Genomic DNA, 16734 nt, shown 5'->3' on the forward strand with positions numbered 1-16734 from the left:
AAGAGGACGGACTTCAGCAGGAAGATGCAGAGTGCAAGAATCTCAAACTAGGGAGTGGTTGTATCAGACAGAGATTGGAAATGTTGACAACTGAAGCATAGATAAGGTTGTCAACCTTCAGATGGTGCCTGGAGACCTCCCAGAATTACACCTGATCTCCAAACTACAGAGATCAATTCACCTGGAGAAAATGGCTGCCTTGTTGGGTGAATTCTGTGGCATTATACATAAGAACATAAAAAGAGCCTTCCCCTGATGTTGTCTCCTCACTCTGAGATTCAGAAGGTTAGTGCCTCTGAATGTGGAGGTGGAACCTAAGCCTCTGAATCCCAGAGCCAGGAGACAACAGCAAGGGAAGGTCTCGGCCTCTATGCCCTGTGGTTGGCCATCTAGAGGAACTGGTTGACCACACTGTGAGACATGATGCTGGACTAGATGATTGATTTGATTGATTGATTGATTGGGCTTATATCCTGCCTTCCCTTGCAAGCAGGCTCAGGTCAGGTCACAACAGATGGATAATGCCACAGAATCCACCCTCCCTCCGGCAGCCTTTTTCTCTGGGGGAACTGATCTCTGTAGTTTGGAGATCAGCTGTAATTCTGCAAGATCTCCAGGTGCCACATGGAGGTTGACAATCTTATCTATGCCTCAAGTTGTAAACATTTCCAGTCTCTGCCTGTTACAGCCACTCCCTAGTTTGAGATTCTTGCACTACATCTTCCACTGTTCTGGTGAATTCCCTAGCCCTCAGAAGTGGCCTTTCAGGGGAACAAGTGACTGCAGTGGGGAAGGCATGTTGTACAGACAGATCTCCACTTCTACTTGTCTTGATCCAAACTGATAACATGCCAGCAGGTCAATCCTAAGAACACTTCTTTGAGAATAAGCCCCACTGAGTAGACTTGAGCAAGACGACGCTGCAAGTACAGGTATTCTCTGTTTATCATACTAGAAACTGTTGGAATTAAGCTTCTTGACAACAGCAGTTTCACTGCCTGGCCAGTTTGATTCTTGCTAGCAACCAGTTCAGTTCAATATTTCCTTCTGATGTACCTTTACAAATAAAATAAGGACACGTGTTGGACATGAGCCTTCTGTGTGGTTTCCTCTTCATGAAGAAATTGTATTGTGAAGAAAATAAATTGTATAGTGTAGAAATTGTACAGTGAAGAAATTGTACTGAGATCCCAGGAGAGAGAAAAAACACTGTAAAATGTGGATACAGAGAGTATTAGCCAAGAAAGCTACAGAATATGCCTAGTTAAAGTACTGCATTTTGTGGAAGAAACTGATATTTTTGTGAATTGCTTGGTTTAGGAAATGCTACTTGTTGAAATTGCCCCAGGCTCATAGGCTAATTTTTGGCATTAAAATGTACACAGACCATACAGTTTATATATAGACTAACAGTGAAACTTTGCGGTGTATCTACTTTACAATGAAAACAACAGGAAACCAGTTAATTTTTGTGTAGTAGTGCAGTAGAGTTGATTATTACCCTTGTTTATAGACAAAAACTTAAGAAATGTTTCACTTTTTAAAATTATCTTTTAGGCCATCATTCCAGTGTTTACAGAAAATATTCGTGATGGGTATAGGACACTTGGAGATATATGTAAGTGTTCCATATATGGTTTCTTAACTTCTAAGACTCTTGACTTTGACTAAATATTTAACTTACTTCACTTTTGTGATAAATATTTTTTTTAGAAATGTCTGCTATTTTCTTGCTTGATTCTTTATTTTCCTAGGGTATAGATTAAAGTTTTTTACATGTTACATTTGTATTTCAATTTCACAAGAACAGGAGCAACTGCCATACAACTGATTTCTAATAATTTGATTTATTTAATATGAATAAGGCCCATTGTGGAAATAAATACAATTAGCTCTAGAAAGAGGCTCTAGGAGAGTGACCCAGCCTTGGGCACTCAGTGTCAATTTGCTGTGGTGATCTCAGCGGGGTATAATGACACAGAGTCCAGCATTTTCTCCAGAGGAACTGATCCCTACTACCTGAAGTGCAGTTGTAATTTTGAGTTATCTCCAGCTCTCCACTGGAGATTGGCAACAATGGTTCTCCAGGAGGAAATGGCTGGTTTGGAGGGTGGAGTCTATGGCATTATACCTGCCTGAGGTCCCACCCCTCCTCAAACCTCACCCTCTCCAAGCTCCACCTCTCAAATCTCCAGGAATTTCCCAACCTGGACTTAGCAACCCTATCTCCTTTCCAGCCAACCATCAGTCTATCTTTATCTACCCCTATGACTTCAGCTTTACGTCTCCTCCCCCTCCCTCCTGGAAAGCAGTTGTAATTCTCAGTGATCTCCAGCTCTCACCTAGAGATTGGCAACGATAGTTCCTCAGGAGGAAATGGCTGGTTTGGAGGGTCTGTCTGAGGTCCCACCCCTCCTCAAACCTCACCCTCTCCAGGCTCCACCCCTCATACCTCCAGGAATTTCCCAACCTGGGGACAAAGGGTGGCACTAGGGGAACAGCAGTCCCGGAGACACCCGCTCGAATGCGGGGTGCCTAGGGGGCAGTGCTTTCCCTGATTTTGTTTAACATCTACATGCACCCCCTTTCCCAGATTGCCCGGAGGTATGGGCTTGGGTATCATTAATATGCAGATGACACCGAGCTCTATCTGATGTTGGGCGGCCGGTCAGGCTCCAGTCCAGAAGACCTGCACCAGGTGTTGCAGGCTGCGGCTCGTTGGCTCCAACTGAGTTGGCTGAAGCTAAACCCAGCAAAGACGGAGGCCCTGGGCCTGAGTCGGGGTGGTCTGGGGTTGGGGCTCCCGCTCCTTACCTTCAATGGGGTGCCTTTGGTGCCAGCGCCAGAGGTTAGGAGTCTGGGAGTGCTCCTGGACTCCTCGCTAACTATGGAGGCCCAGGTGGCAGCCACTGCTAAGTCAGCTTTTTACCATCTTCGGCTGGCTCGGCAGTTGGTTCCTTTCCTCGACCGCGATGACTTGGCCACAGTGATCCATGCAATGGTCACCTCGAGGTTAGACTACTGTAATGCTCTCTACATGGGGCTGCCTCTGTCACAAATCCCTGGTGGAATGAGCTCCCAGAGGAGATCCAGACCTTGTGCAGTTCCGCAGGGCCTGCAAGACGGAGCTCTTCCGCCAGGCTTTCGAGTAAGAGCCGCCACTATCGTACCATCACTATTTTACCATCATTACCAACTGGCCCTGGGAAGAGAGAATGACAGTGTCATGTGGAACTGACAGCACTGATTGGGTGTACCATTTTTGAGACGTCATCTTTATGGAAGATTATTCTGGAACATCTAAAGCACTTAATATGTTGTAACATTGTAGTAATTATTTTATATTGTTTTAACCTGTTTTTATGTGTTGGCTTACGCCTATCTGAGCCGCCCTGAGCCCGCTTCATGGGGCGGGCGGGCTATAAATTGAATTTATAAAATAAATAAATAAATAGTAGTAAACACCTGAGAAAACTATAATCCTAAATATACATACATAGGAATGCATACCACTGTTCCTAGTGATATGCTTTTCCTTTTAAAAATACTCAAGACTGGCCTGAAAGGCTGTCTAAAAAGTCCACTCTTCAGTGAGGAACTACAATATTTTACCACATGTAAAAACTTGTGGCTTAGACCCATTGAAGCATTTCTGCGGATTTCTACTTGCGGATTACAACTTTCTCATCTGCCCCTTCCACTGAAGCCCCCCATTCCCCCGCCCCCAAATGAGCAGCATTTGATGGAACATTTTGGGCCACAGAAGGAACAATAGCTGAGAAAACTGTGTTCCATGAGCAGAAATCCTTTCATCAGAAGAAACACTCCAGTGATCCAAGCCTGTATGTATACACAAATTGTATACTAATGCTTCTGCTGCCTGGTTCACATGATGTTGGTGTGAAGCTCCTTCACATGAGTGTAAGGGAAGGCATAAGAATGTTTTAAAAGCAGGGCTGCAATCAATTAGATCAACAAAGGCTCCTGCCATACGGCAGGGAAACCACGAAGCAAAAGTGCGGCTAATAGAGCCGCTCCAACGTTGAGACGCTGCGGCGAGATCCCACGGATCCCCTGGCCGCAGCGCCTCTTCTCCCCGGCAAGAGCAGACGCCGGGGAGGACGAGCCCGATGGGAGGGGGAGGCCAATAGCTGAGAAAACTGTGTTCCATGAGCAGAAATCCTTTCATCAGAAGAAACACTCCAGTGATCCAAGCCTGTATGTATACACAAATTGTATACTAATGCTTCTGCTGCCTGGTTCACATGATGCTGGTGTGAAGCTCCTTCACATGAGTGTAAGGGAAGGCATAAGAATGTTTTAAAAGCAGGGCTGCAATCAATTAGATCAACTAATTCAAACTAAAATAGGGCAAATTAAAACCCTGACTTGGGATGGTCCAGGCTAGCCCAAAATCTGGGAAGTTAAAGTATCTTCAAAAGCACCATAGTTACGATCATAGAAGCATCACTGAAAAACATTTGGAGGTAACTTCTGTCAAGGTTCCCCTGACAGCTGAATTGCACATATTCAAATAATAGAATGGTTTAAAATTACTTTTTGTTTCTGAATATCTACAAAATGTCCTCTTTTATACTACACAAGATGCTACATATATAAGCAGCCAGGAAAGCCACAGATTCCATTCACAATTAGATTACCCAGTGCTCCTCCTGTATCAGTGAGAAGCAATGAACCTATTCCAACCAACCAAGGAAAGGGTACATTTTCAGCTCTGTGTACTCCAACTGAGTGTTAGATATGATGCCACCTGCTACCCTATTATAGAGCAAAGGTACTTAGACATAGGTAGGGCAATGATAGTTTGCACAACAAAGCAATCTAGGGATGCCAGATCCCCCGGCTAGGGGTGGGTTTTTTTTTCCTGCTGCCAGGCCCCACCTCTCTGCATTACTCCCCCCCCCCAAAAAAGCATGGAATGCTTCTACCATCGAGTTTTTGCCCAGAAACCAGGGCATCACCCCCAACACCCCTGACGTGCCTTCGTCACTTCCAGGTCATGTAGGCACATCGCTGAAATGCCGGGCATTCTGCCCTGCTCCCGGTAACTGCACCCCCCATTCCCCACCGGCTGGTCAGAGGGACCTGGCACTCCTAAAGCAATCAGAGGAAGCACAAAATAATGGCTGAAATGTTCATGTACATTGCAAATGCATTCCTCTTCATTCTCTTCTGTGTTAACAGCTATCAGATGCTAACATAAAAAGTATAAGAGTCAATTTGAGACACATTAAAATGTTTAGAACCTGTTATGCACTAGGGTAGCAGGAAGACAGTATACTAAAAAAAAAAGAGACATTATTAACTGGCTTCTAGACAGCAGCAGCCATTTTAGGTGGGCATCCACAGTATTGGGTACTGGGTGTAAACGTCTCTGAATCAGACACGTTATATGCTGACTACATCTTCCTATCCCACATTAAGACTTGGAAAAATAAAAATTTTTGACTGAGCGATGCCCGTTGACATCTAAAGCTTCTCTTATAATATTTCCTTATGTTCTTGGTGTTTTATTTGTCCTTAGCTCTCAAAATATTACTCCAATTGTTATTCATTCCACAGGGCCACTGAGATGTCTGTATGAGCACACTCGATTACCACTTGTTCCTGTTTATGGATTTTTTCCTGTCAAGTTTCGCACACATATAGGAGAGCCCATAGCTTATGATCCAAACACAACTTCTGATGAACTAGCTCAGAAGGTAAGGGACTTCTTAAAAAAAATAAATTTGGAAATGTCAGCTATTTTAACATGTTGGGCATTCCATGTAGAAGGTAAGAGAAAGAAGAACTCCCGCTTTCACTGTTAGTGATTTCATATGCACTATCTCCATCAATTGCCAGTATCATTACAATGGAAGAAATGCAGTAGCTTGATTATAGGTGAGAATGGCATGCTACTGCAGTAAATTTTCCAGATGAAACAATGAACCATGACTATTAACCTTTTTAAAGAAAAAAATAAATGCCTTACAAGGTTCAGGACTCAGGGTACTTTTGCAGATAACAGGTGGAAACAAATTCTATTCCAGTTACTTTTTGTTACAAATTGTCTTAATCAATTATAGAGTGTATTGTAACGTCAACAAAATGGAATACCTTGAGTGGTGATCTATTTTTTAAAATGGATAAACAACAAATAACATAGAAGCAAGAATACCAAACAAAGGGGGCACACTAATCAGGAAGCAATCTAAGTACAGGGTGTGACACAAGGGCCGCATTCAGACTGGCAGTTTGAAGCGCTAGGGTGGCAAAGAAGACCTGGAACAGACCCTGAACGGCTTGTTCCCGGTATTCCCGTTCACAGTGCAGCGAATGAAGCGGGAGGATACTGTGGAGGAAGCGCAAGGGAGTGTTCGCACTGTCATCCGCCCCTTGCGGGCTGTTAGTGCATTTTCTGTACTCGGCTGCATGTGCCTATGCGCACAATCCTAATGAGTTTCTGCTGTTAGGTGTGGCCTGCTATACTAATGAGTTCCTGCTGGGTGTGGCCAACTTGGGAGCCAGCCAGAACTCCGTTCCTGTGCGTTCCTGCCCCAAAATAGCCCTGGGGCACACTAATCAGGAAGCAATCTAAGTACAGGGTGTAACACAAGGGACACAAGACTGGCAGTTCGAAGCGCTAGGGTGGCAAAGAAGACCCGGAACAGACCCTGAACGGCTTGTTCCCGGTATTCCCGTTCCCGGTGAAGCGAATGAAGTGGGAGGATAACGTGGAGGAAGCGCAAGGGAGTGTTCACACTGTTATCTGCCCCTGGCAGGCTGTTAGCGCATTTTCTGTACTCGGCTGCATGTGCCTATGAGCATGGGCGCAGCAGCAAATAGGGCAGGATCGACTCCACACTTCCACTAGTGCCAATGTCTGACCTTCTCCAGGATGGTCCTTGCGCAGCCGCCATGTTGCCGGTTTGTCTCCTGGTTGACTGCCTGGGTGGAGCTTTTACTCGGCATGCCAGAGCATCCTGGTCATGCGCACATGCGCAGATGCACCTGCTGCAGAATCAGCTGGCGCCTATTATCAACTGTGGGTTGTTCCCGCCTTAGCAGCGCTTGCGTTCACACTCAGGGAACCGGAATCAACCCATGCTCCACACGGTTTGCTACCACTTCCACCAGGTATCTTTTAAACTCGGGAGGGAAGAGGCGTAAAACGGCTTGAGTATGGCTGGGGGATGCCTGAAAGGTGTGCCTGTGTGAACCCGCCCCTTTAATCTGCTAATGAAACGCTCCTGAAGCGTTTGGCTGCCGGGCCAAACTGCCAGTCTGAACACGGCCTATGTTCTTCTTGCCTCTTCAGGTGCCAAAGTTGCCTTCTGCAGCCGAGAACTGATCAGTAAGACTAGGAGCCAAGTTACAGAAGGCAAGGTTCTTGAGCAGAAGATCTCCTCCAGCAAGGGGGAGGGGTTGTTCAGTTGAACAGCTAGGAAACAAAGATCTTGCAATAGCAATTTCCCAATGATAAAGGTTAATATACCTGGCCTGTGGGGCCCAATGTCCAACTTATGTTTCCAGTGCTACTTTATGACTGGCAGACTAGTTTTATGAGCGTCTGCCAACAACTGCATATGGCAAATTAGTTGTCTGGACCTGCATTATTCTAGTGCCTGGATGTAAAGAGAATCCTCAAACAGGGTGGCCCACCTGCTAAGCAGCCCTCAGCTAATGCCTAGAGCACCAGGGGGGACCCCAGCACCACTTTATGTTCAGTGGCTCAGGAGACTCTCCAGCTAGATGTCTCCTAAGCCAGTCACTGGGCTCTGGCTTCAATTGCTCACCAATGTGGTGGGAGAAAGTGCAGGGGAATTGTGTTGGAATCCAGAAGGAATGCCTCCCTGCCCAGATTTCTTTACCAGAGAGATTTTAGAGGTTCCTAGAACATCACCCAGAAGAAGGGTCCCTTCAGAAGAAGAAGGGTTCCAACGCAGTTCCCTCTTCTTACTCCTGCTGGTTCAGTGGTGAGTCCCAAGTCGACTGGCTGGCAGCTTGGGGTACACATTGGTGGGCAGGGCACTCTGCCTGGCCTGTCTAGGGCACTGAAAGCTTTGTACTCAAATGGCTGGCTGCTTGTATCTAGGCAACAAGTGCGCAAACTGAAATACGGAGCTAAGACAATAGCTATCAAGAATACATATGGAAAAGTCTGAAACTGGAGACCCTTCAGCCTTAGTCATAACAGAACTTAATGGCAAGGAGGATCCTTATGAAGGAGAAGAACTAAGATGAGCAAGGGCCTGTACTTCACATTCTGGCTAGGGACTGTTGAAATTTTCTTTTCTAAGGATGACTCTATGGGATCCTGTACTAAAGGGCACAGAGTGAGAAGGTATAGTGGGTCCATAACTGACCCACAGTTTTAACTTGCTACTCTGTCTCCTTCTATGGAAGAGTGGCTACAAAGGATCACGTATTTCAACTTCTTTCTCTGAGGGGATCCTTTCACATTCGGTCCTTAGGCCATAGCACACCTAATAACTAGCTTTCGCAATCTCTCAGAGACACTGAATAGGCTGAACAAAATAATTCACAATAACATAAGTTAAAGTGACACTAGATAAAATCACATTTATCGTTTTTCAAAGGCATGAAGTGAAATTCTAGAAAACAGGTACTTTCTCTATATAATAGCTTAATGTGTAGTTTTACACTGCTAAAAAGAAGCCAGCTCATATCTGTGGTACAGGTGGAGGGACATTTATTTGATTGGCAAGAACATCTAACTTGTAAGGGCCTCTGCCACCAGCTTTGACACTGCTGTTCTGCGGGCTCTTGTAGTGCTGACGTAGCTACAAGTGGGTGTGATGAGGCAAGTCCCTCTTCCACACATTTCCACAGCACTGTAATCATTCTTTGTCCAAAGCAGAGCATACACACTTATATTTTGCAAGCCAAGTTACATAGGAGTTGTTTTCAAGGAACAGACACAAATGGTTCCGGTACAGCCACTTTTGATGGGGAACACTGGGCATCTTAGGGCCAAATAAGATCTGACACAGAATTTGTGAACACAGCTTCTGGCATTCCCCGCACCCCCTTTTGTTCAAATAACAGGCATGTAGGAGGTTGATTTCAATCATAGCTGCAGTGTAAGAGAAGAGGAGGTTGAAGCCATCTTTTCTGACCCTCAGACACAGAAACTTCCAAATGGTTGTCCTACCATGCTAGGGTTGCAAACTCTGGGTTGCGAAATTCCTGGACATTTAGGGGTCGAGCCTGGGGTTTGTGGGAGCAGGACCTCAGAAGGGTATAACACCATAGAGTCAACCCTCTGAAGCAGACATCCCCCCCCCCAAGAAGTGATCTCTGTAGCCTGGAGATCACTTGTAATCCCAGGAGACCTCCAGGCTCCAGTGGAGGTTGCAACCCTGTATTGTACTTCCTTCTGAATTCCCCTTCCAGGCCAAGGAGTCAGCTTTCCTCACACTATTGAAACATTCCATGTCAAACAAGCCCCCCCTCCCGGTTGAAACACTCCACATGCCAGTGCATTTCTAGAAAGAAAATCATGAATTAACATCATAGACTGGTTTAAGCACAAACTGACTAGACTTGTGTGTAAAAATGCCCATATATCAAGGCTACTATTTAAACATTTAGTTAATGTTTTCTTGTACTAGGAATAGAGACACTAGTAGTATAACTCTGTCATGTAGCTCACTGAGTAATTCGGGGTCAGTTACTCTCTATCAGTCAGGTTGGAGGGTTAAATGAGTGACAGGTTGCAGTATAAGACCACTCTGAACTCTTTGGAATAATAGTTGTAATGAAGGGATCTGTTCATTCTATTACGAGAGATGTATAAAAGATGTTCATTTCTTTTTTCCTCTTTGTAGACAAAAATTGCAATAGAAGCTCTAATACGCAGACATCAAAAACCTCCTGGAAACTTAATAAGAGCTATATTGGATAGATTTGATAAGCAACAGAAATCAGACTAAGGTAAAAAAAATCAGGTAATAATTGATAATGTGTCAAATTTCATAAAAATATTTTTAAAATGTCACTAAAATATAACAATAGGATTTGAGATATGGGGAACAGACCAAACTCAACAGTGAGAATGGAGTTCCAGGCATTGTTCTTTAAATAGCTGCTTGTGAGCAGCAAGCCCATTTATAGCAGAACCCTGACATGAGGGAAGGGCAGCTTAAGACCCCATCTAAATTGGGCCAGTGAGTTACTATTTATTTTTTTAAAATGCTTGGAGCATTATTCTCACAACTCCCAATGTCATACGTAGTTTGACTTGTAGTCAAATGTTTATGTATAGGTTTGCCCAGTGTTAATGCAAATTTGCTTATCAAAATGTTTACTTCACCCAAGATTGCTTCATCTTTATATTGAAACTATTTGGCAAACTGGATAAGGGCTTCAGAACAGTTGTAATTATTGTGAAACAATTTCACACCATCGGTACCAGATATGCTTACCAATTAAGCATTTTTAACTTGCTGTTACAATTTTTTCCTTTTGCATTACTTATATTGTGATGACACCTGCTGGTTTACAAGAATATGACAGCCATGAAAAATTCTGGAGACAGTTCATTGTGATTCAAATATATTTTCCCTTGTATCTTGCCTAAAATTTCTAGGGTGTGTATTCCACCTTGAATCTCGGTAACCAAGGTGGACTGTATATAATGTAAATAAATAAATTATGCTGTCCCAACATTAGACCTCTGACCCCCCCAAACTATTTCTAGGGTCCCCCATCCCCTTGGAACAGCATTTGGGGTGATTAGGCTGAAGTGGGGTGAGGAAGTGATGATGCAGGTGAGATCTAAGCCGTAGTCTTAGAAGTTTATGACTTGCCCTTACTGTTGTTGTTGTAGATTTTCTGGGTTGTATGGCCGTGGTCTTGGCATTGAGAACTCTGAGAACTCTTATGTTGACATCTTTCTGTATTATACCTCTGAGGATGCCAGTCACAGCTGCTGGTAAAACATCAGGTACTACAATGCCAAGACCATGGCTATACAGCCCAGAAAAGCTACAACAACTAATGAACTCCGGTTGTGAAAGACTTCGACAACATATTGCCCTTACTTTGTTGTATAGTATCAAATTAGTTTTCCTCCTTGTTGTCCAAAATACTTATAATAGAAGGACGTCCTATTAGAAATGCAGGCGGTTGGCTCTAAAATGTGAACTTTGCACAATTCCACTTTTAAAAAAAATAGTGTCTCAAGAATCACATTTCTGCCAAGATTGTGAAGTTGCCCTGTTCTGGATTATGAAGATTCTGTCTAAAAGGTACCCAGATGAATAAATATACTGAGATATAATCGCAAAATTCTCATGTAATAAAGGAGGAGAAGCAAAGCAAGAATAGAAAGAGGGATAGCATGAGACATCTGTGAAGAAGGAGGAGGAGGAGGGGGGGGGAGATTGGATTTATACCCTGCCCTTCACTCAGAGTCTCAGAGCAGTTTACAAACTCCTTTCTTTATCCCTCCCCACAACAGACACCCTGTGAGGTAGATGGGGCTGAGAGAGCTCTGACAGAAACTGCTTCTTTTCAATTACACCTCTGACAGGACTATGATTTCCCCAAGGTCATCCAGCAGCGGCAAGTGGAGGAGTGGGGAATCAAACCCGGTTCTCTCAGATTAGAGTCCACACATTTAACCACTACACCAAACTGGCTCTGTGCAGAACAATCATGAAGAGGTTGTCCTTAGTGATGGTTTTACATTACTTGGGGAGGGGGGAACAAAAGTGATGTCATTCCTTTCTAGGACTCTCTGAGAACTCTTATGTTAAATGAAAGCAAACTAAAACCCAGATGTGAATGATCAGCCAGGAACAAAGTCTGATAAATGACATATTATGGATTGTACCTCTTCCCCCCCCCACATGACAATTACTCACAGATAATGAAAAAATAATAATCCATTGGTTTAGAAACACCATTATGAACTGAAAATCAAGAAAAGCTATGAGTTACCCTAAAGCAACTTGCATAAGCCACCTTATTTTCTTCTGAAATTCCTCAATGGAATCCTTTTATCAGGGTAACCTCCAATCAATTCCCAGAAAAGAAAAGTCAAGGAGAAAAGGAAAGACACAACCACACTTTAGAAGATAACAAAATCATAAAGAAGTAAAACAATCAAGCAATCCAAGTAACAGGAAAAGAAACAGAAAGAAGTAAATCAATACAAACAGCAGAAAAGGAAAGGGAGGGTGGAAAAGCAGGTCTTGAGGTGAGATAAAGATTGAAAACTTGAGAGGAAAATTTGATTCTGGTGTATTCTGTTCTATGCCTAGGGTATCTTTTAGGCATCCCCCCCCCACTGATCAGAGGCAGCCCCAGACCATTCATGGTCATTCTAGTGGCATCTCACACCCATGCAATGGCACAACAGCAGATAACTAAGAGAAAATGATCCTTTAGAAGAAACTCAATTATTTAAGTACTGAACAGATATCTTCTCCTTGCAGCAATATCCTTACAGTCAATACTCTTGGTAGTTGGAGATTTGATAATTAGAAACATAGACTTACAATGGGCATTTTGACTGCATAGTAAGTAGTTGCCTGGTACAAAGGCTATAGACATCATACATATATAGAGAGACTGGTTGTGGTGTTGGTGTTAATAGGCATAATACATATTGGCATCAAAAATATTGGAACAAGTAATGAAATACTGAAAGATTTAGGTTGCTAAGTAGATGCTGAACTTCAGTGGCTCCATTTCAGAAATTCTACCTGTTTCACACACAGAGATTGAGCGGCTGAGACAGTGATGTTCATAGGAAGCCACTGTAGAACAGCTTACGACAAGCAAAATCTGTACAAAAGAATTTCCAGCTGAACTGAAATAGAATGAGAATGCTGGTGCCAAAATATCAAATAGCAGACTTCAAATCAACTTCTGGAGAAAGCCAATAGGAAATCAAGGGCATCCACTTCAAAATGACCCATCATCAATGAAAAACAGTGTAACTGTTCCAGATCATCTCAGTTGAGCTGGTAGGGTTGCCAGCCTCCAGGTGGGGCCTGGAGATATCCCGCTTTTACAACTGATCTTCAGCTGACAGAGATCAGCTCCCCTGGATAAAATGGCTGATTTGAGGGGTGGACTCTATGGCATTGTACCATGCTGAGGCCCCACCCTTCCCCCAACCCCACCCTTTCCTGGATCTACCCCGAAGTCTCCAGGTATTTTCCAACCCAGACCTGGCAACCCTATGGGCTGGGCTATAACTTGTCAGTGGATGTGCAGAAGGAAATGGCAGCTACCTGAAAGTCAGAGCAAAGTGCACACAAAAAAGGGCATTTGAGAGGAATGTAACACAAAAGTATTTATATTCTACTATTCAAAGCTTCCAAGCAAAGTTTCTTGGCACTGAATAAAAGAAAATGATTTAGTGGGTATTTTGGAAACCTAATGATCAGTGAGAATTAGTGGAATGGGGATGTTCCTGGATATAAACTCTATAAAAAGGATAGAGAAAGATTCATCATGATGGGGTTGTTCTGAATTTCAAACTGGGTACACAGCAGCTCTCAAAGTGGGGTAGAATGCCATTCCTTTTCTTTTTTCAATGGATGAAAACCATGCTAGTAGGGACTAGAGTCTCACTTGGCCTTGTTGGCTTTTCATAACTTCAAGAGTCACATCTTTGTCCTGTTAGCAAGGCTTGCTCAAAATAGGCTCTGCTGAGCTTGGGGTTTCAGCTGATGAGGAAAGAAGGAAACTGTTTCTGGGTAAGGCTAGATGGAAATTGCCTGTTTCCTAATCCTTCTAGGCTTGCCCATGCCAGAGCTATTTAGTGAGCTTGGCTGAGGGAGAAAAGCACTAAGGAAACAGTTTCCTCATCCTCTGAGGACTCATGTTTCCTAAAGCTGTATCTTTAAGTGCCTCCCTCTGCAATGCCTGTCTATTTCTCCCAGTTCTTCAATCTGGGCAAGGCAAGACAATGGGAACAGGTCCGTGTTGACTCACTTCTTGCCCTAACCCTGAAGTGACGAAGTGCACCTATTAGGGAACAAGAATATCTTTTTGAAGGTCTATTTTTGAAGGAATTAAATGTCTAATATCAGGCTACATTAATTAATATTTATGAATTAGTATATAGTATCTCTTTTCTTGGGAATGACTGATAACTGATTTCCAACTCTGAATATCTAACTCACATTTACTTTCAAATACTTTCTGCAGCAGTTATCTATCAATCTATGAACTGACCACAGGCTAAATTGTCTGGCCTAATTTGAAGCAAAATCATGCCACTTCCTTCCTTCCTTTCACTTGGGACACTAGCAGAGTCCAGTAAACTGCAAAATTGAAAAGGGGCCAGTCCCTCCACAAAATGACTTTTAACGGAAATACCAGGGTCAAAAAAGCAATTTAGTACTACTGCAGACATATTACTGTTCTTTTTCTCCAAAGTCTGAGAGTGATCTTGAGAGTTGCATAGGAAGCCAAAACAGAAAGCGTTGTTTGTAAATAATTATGGGTAACCTTTACTTTCACAATGTCTGAGTAAGCTTTTGTTCAGGTAATGGCAGAAAGACAACTTATCTAAAGTCCCTGGAACCTTTAGTCAAGGAATCTCTCTTTATCCCTCTCTTTCTCTCACTCACATGCACACTCACGCACTCACGCACACACAATCAATTGATGAACAGTAGATTTGGCCATGATGGCCAAATACAATCTGTGCAGTAAGATACCGCATATTTCTGAATACTACTTCCTGGCAAAGGAAAGGTGACAACAGAGGACGGCTATTGTCCTCATACTCCACTTATGGTTTGCAGATAATCATCCAGTTGGCCACTACAGGATGCTGGATTAGATGGATCTTTGGTCTGATGCAGCAAAGATCTTATTTTCACAAGAACAATGAAGGAAAAATACAATAGAACAATAGAACACACTTGCTGAAAATCTTCCCAGTAAAAGGACTGAAAACATCAAGATCACTTCAGCCAGCTAAAATGCTCCTTCTTTTGAAAAAAGTGTCCGGTGTCTGCTCTAGAACACATTGTTGTTGTCAAAACTGCTATTTTACTTTTCAAGCTTATTTGACTCCAAAACATGAAGGAATCAGCTGAAAAAGTGAAGCAATTATATGGAGTGGATCCCATAAATAACTTCCACTAAGTGTTGATGATTGCTTCAATGGAAGGAGATTTGTTTACCTAGCAGAAAGGAGTCATAGCATCTTAATTTTCAGATTGAACTGCTTAAAGTCAGTGCTCTACACAGTTCTGGAAAGCTGAAATCCCAAAAAGCTTGATAGCAGATCAATCCATAATGAATGCAACCTTCAACCCTTATTGTGCAACTACCTTTTTTTCCCTTTCGGTACTACTTTGTTCTGTTGGGTCCTTTAGGAGGATGTCAGGTCAAAGCAAAGAAAGAACATACATGTACATAATATTTGAGATCTGGACCTGAATACTCCAATGATTTAACACAAAAGCAAACAGGCAAATTGAGGTATAGCTAGAATCAAATGACAACCCACTTAGCTCCTACCACACACTCAACACGATAAGATTGTCTTTATTGGACTATTTTTAACATACAGCATACATACAGAGGGAAGAAGGATGGGGAACAGGGGAAATATTGTGAGATTACATGTGCACAAAATATTTACTATCCAACTCAAACCAAAGTTCGAAAAAAAAACATTTTTCTCAAGTGTTCTGATCACAATTTGTAATCTTAACAGCAGGGTGATCAAATAAACTGTTCAAAATTTAACTGACAACAAACTCTAACGATCCTTTCATCAAATTCTAGGAAAACACTGGAGGCTCTGAATCAATGCCTGAAGTCAGTGATAAGGACTAATGAAGACTAATGGACTGCACTAACAAGTTTAAACAGCGCTGGTCAGAAATATGAATCTGATGGGAATTGACTGTGTTAGTCTGGATATATCACTTCAAACAGTGAGGCAGTTCACTCATGTAGATAAGAGCAACTGAGTGATAAATCCGACCTCTGGTTTGGTTTGAATAAAATCAACCTGTAATTCAGTCTGATAAAGATTTTTCTTTAGTATCTCATATTAGAGACAGGTCTTCTACTATTAGATTTGTCTCTAATAGTCTTCCACCATGACAGTCCTTCAGCTCAGGTAAGAAACACACATCACACGGCAAACATGAAAGATGCTGATGGGGCTGAGGTGAGGGAAGAAGTAGCAAAGCTTATTGTTTTCCCAGAGTCCCTGACTCCCGCCAAAAACAGAACACCAAAGGGAAACTGACTGAGAGAAAGAACAGCCTTGCTTGTGTTTTTTTCTCAGTGGAAAGGGCTGCAAAGTCACAACTGACTTATGGCGACCCCACAGAATTTTCAAGACTTGAGTCATTCAGAAATGGTCTGCCATTGCTGTTGCCACCCTGATATTCCTTGGAGGCCTATCCAAATACTAGCCAAGGCCAACCCTTAGGGTTGCCAAATGAAAAAATCCTACCGGCGGGGGAGCGTCCTGCTGCTCCGGGAGCCGGTCTGGAATGTGTGCGTGCGCACGCAAAGCGCGCGCACCACCGGCGCGTCACCGGAAGTGACGTCACATGCTGGGCGGGGCCACGCTATTTGAGGGGAAAACAAAGAGTTTCCCCCTCAAATGGCGTGGCCCCGCCCCCAGCGTGCGACGTCACTTCCGGTGACGCATACGCTGGGGCTGGGTTCCCCCCGGGCCCCGATTCCCTGGCGTCTGGGAACGGAGCCTCTGGG

General features: G+C 43.3%; 1 protein-coding gene across 2 annotated transcripts in view; it reads left to right on the top strand.

Moving 5' to 3' along the window:
- LOC107112863 (transmembrane protein 68-like) overlaps positions 1–16435 on the top strand; it is a 43403-nt gene extending 26968 nt beyond the window's left edge. The window contains exons 5-8 of one of the 2 annotated variants that reach the window (XM_015414060.1): positions 1558–1618; positions 5584–5723; positions 9855–9974; positions 15790–16435. In XM_015414060.1, coding sequence (XP_015269546.1) covers positions 1558–1618; positions 5584–5723; positions 9855–9959 — 306 coding nt within the window. In that variant the 3' untranslated portion in view covers positions 9960–9974; positions 15790–16435. The remainder of the gene's footprint in view (positions 1–1557; positions 1619–5583; positions 5724–9854; positions 9975–15789) is intronic. The other variant, XM_015414059.1, reaches the window with a different exon arrangement.
- Positions 16436–16734: the final 299 nt, after the last annotated feature.

Source organism: Gekko japonicus, unplaced genomic scaffold (assembly GCF_001447785.1).
Source record: "Gekko japonicus isolate JY-2015 unplaced genomic scaffold, Gekko_japonicus_V1.1 scaffold3224, whole genome shotgun sequence".
In the NCBI taxonomy this organism is placed as follows: domain Eukaryota; kingdom Metazoa; phylum Chordata; class Lepidosauria; order Squamata; family Gekkonidae; genus Gekko; species Gekko japonicus.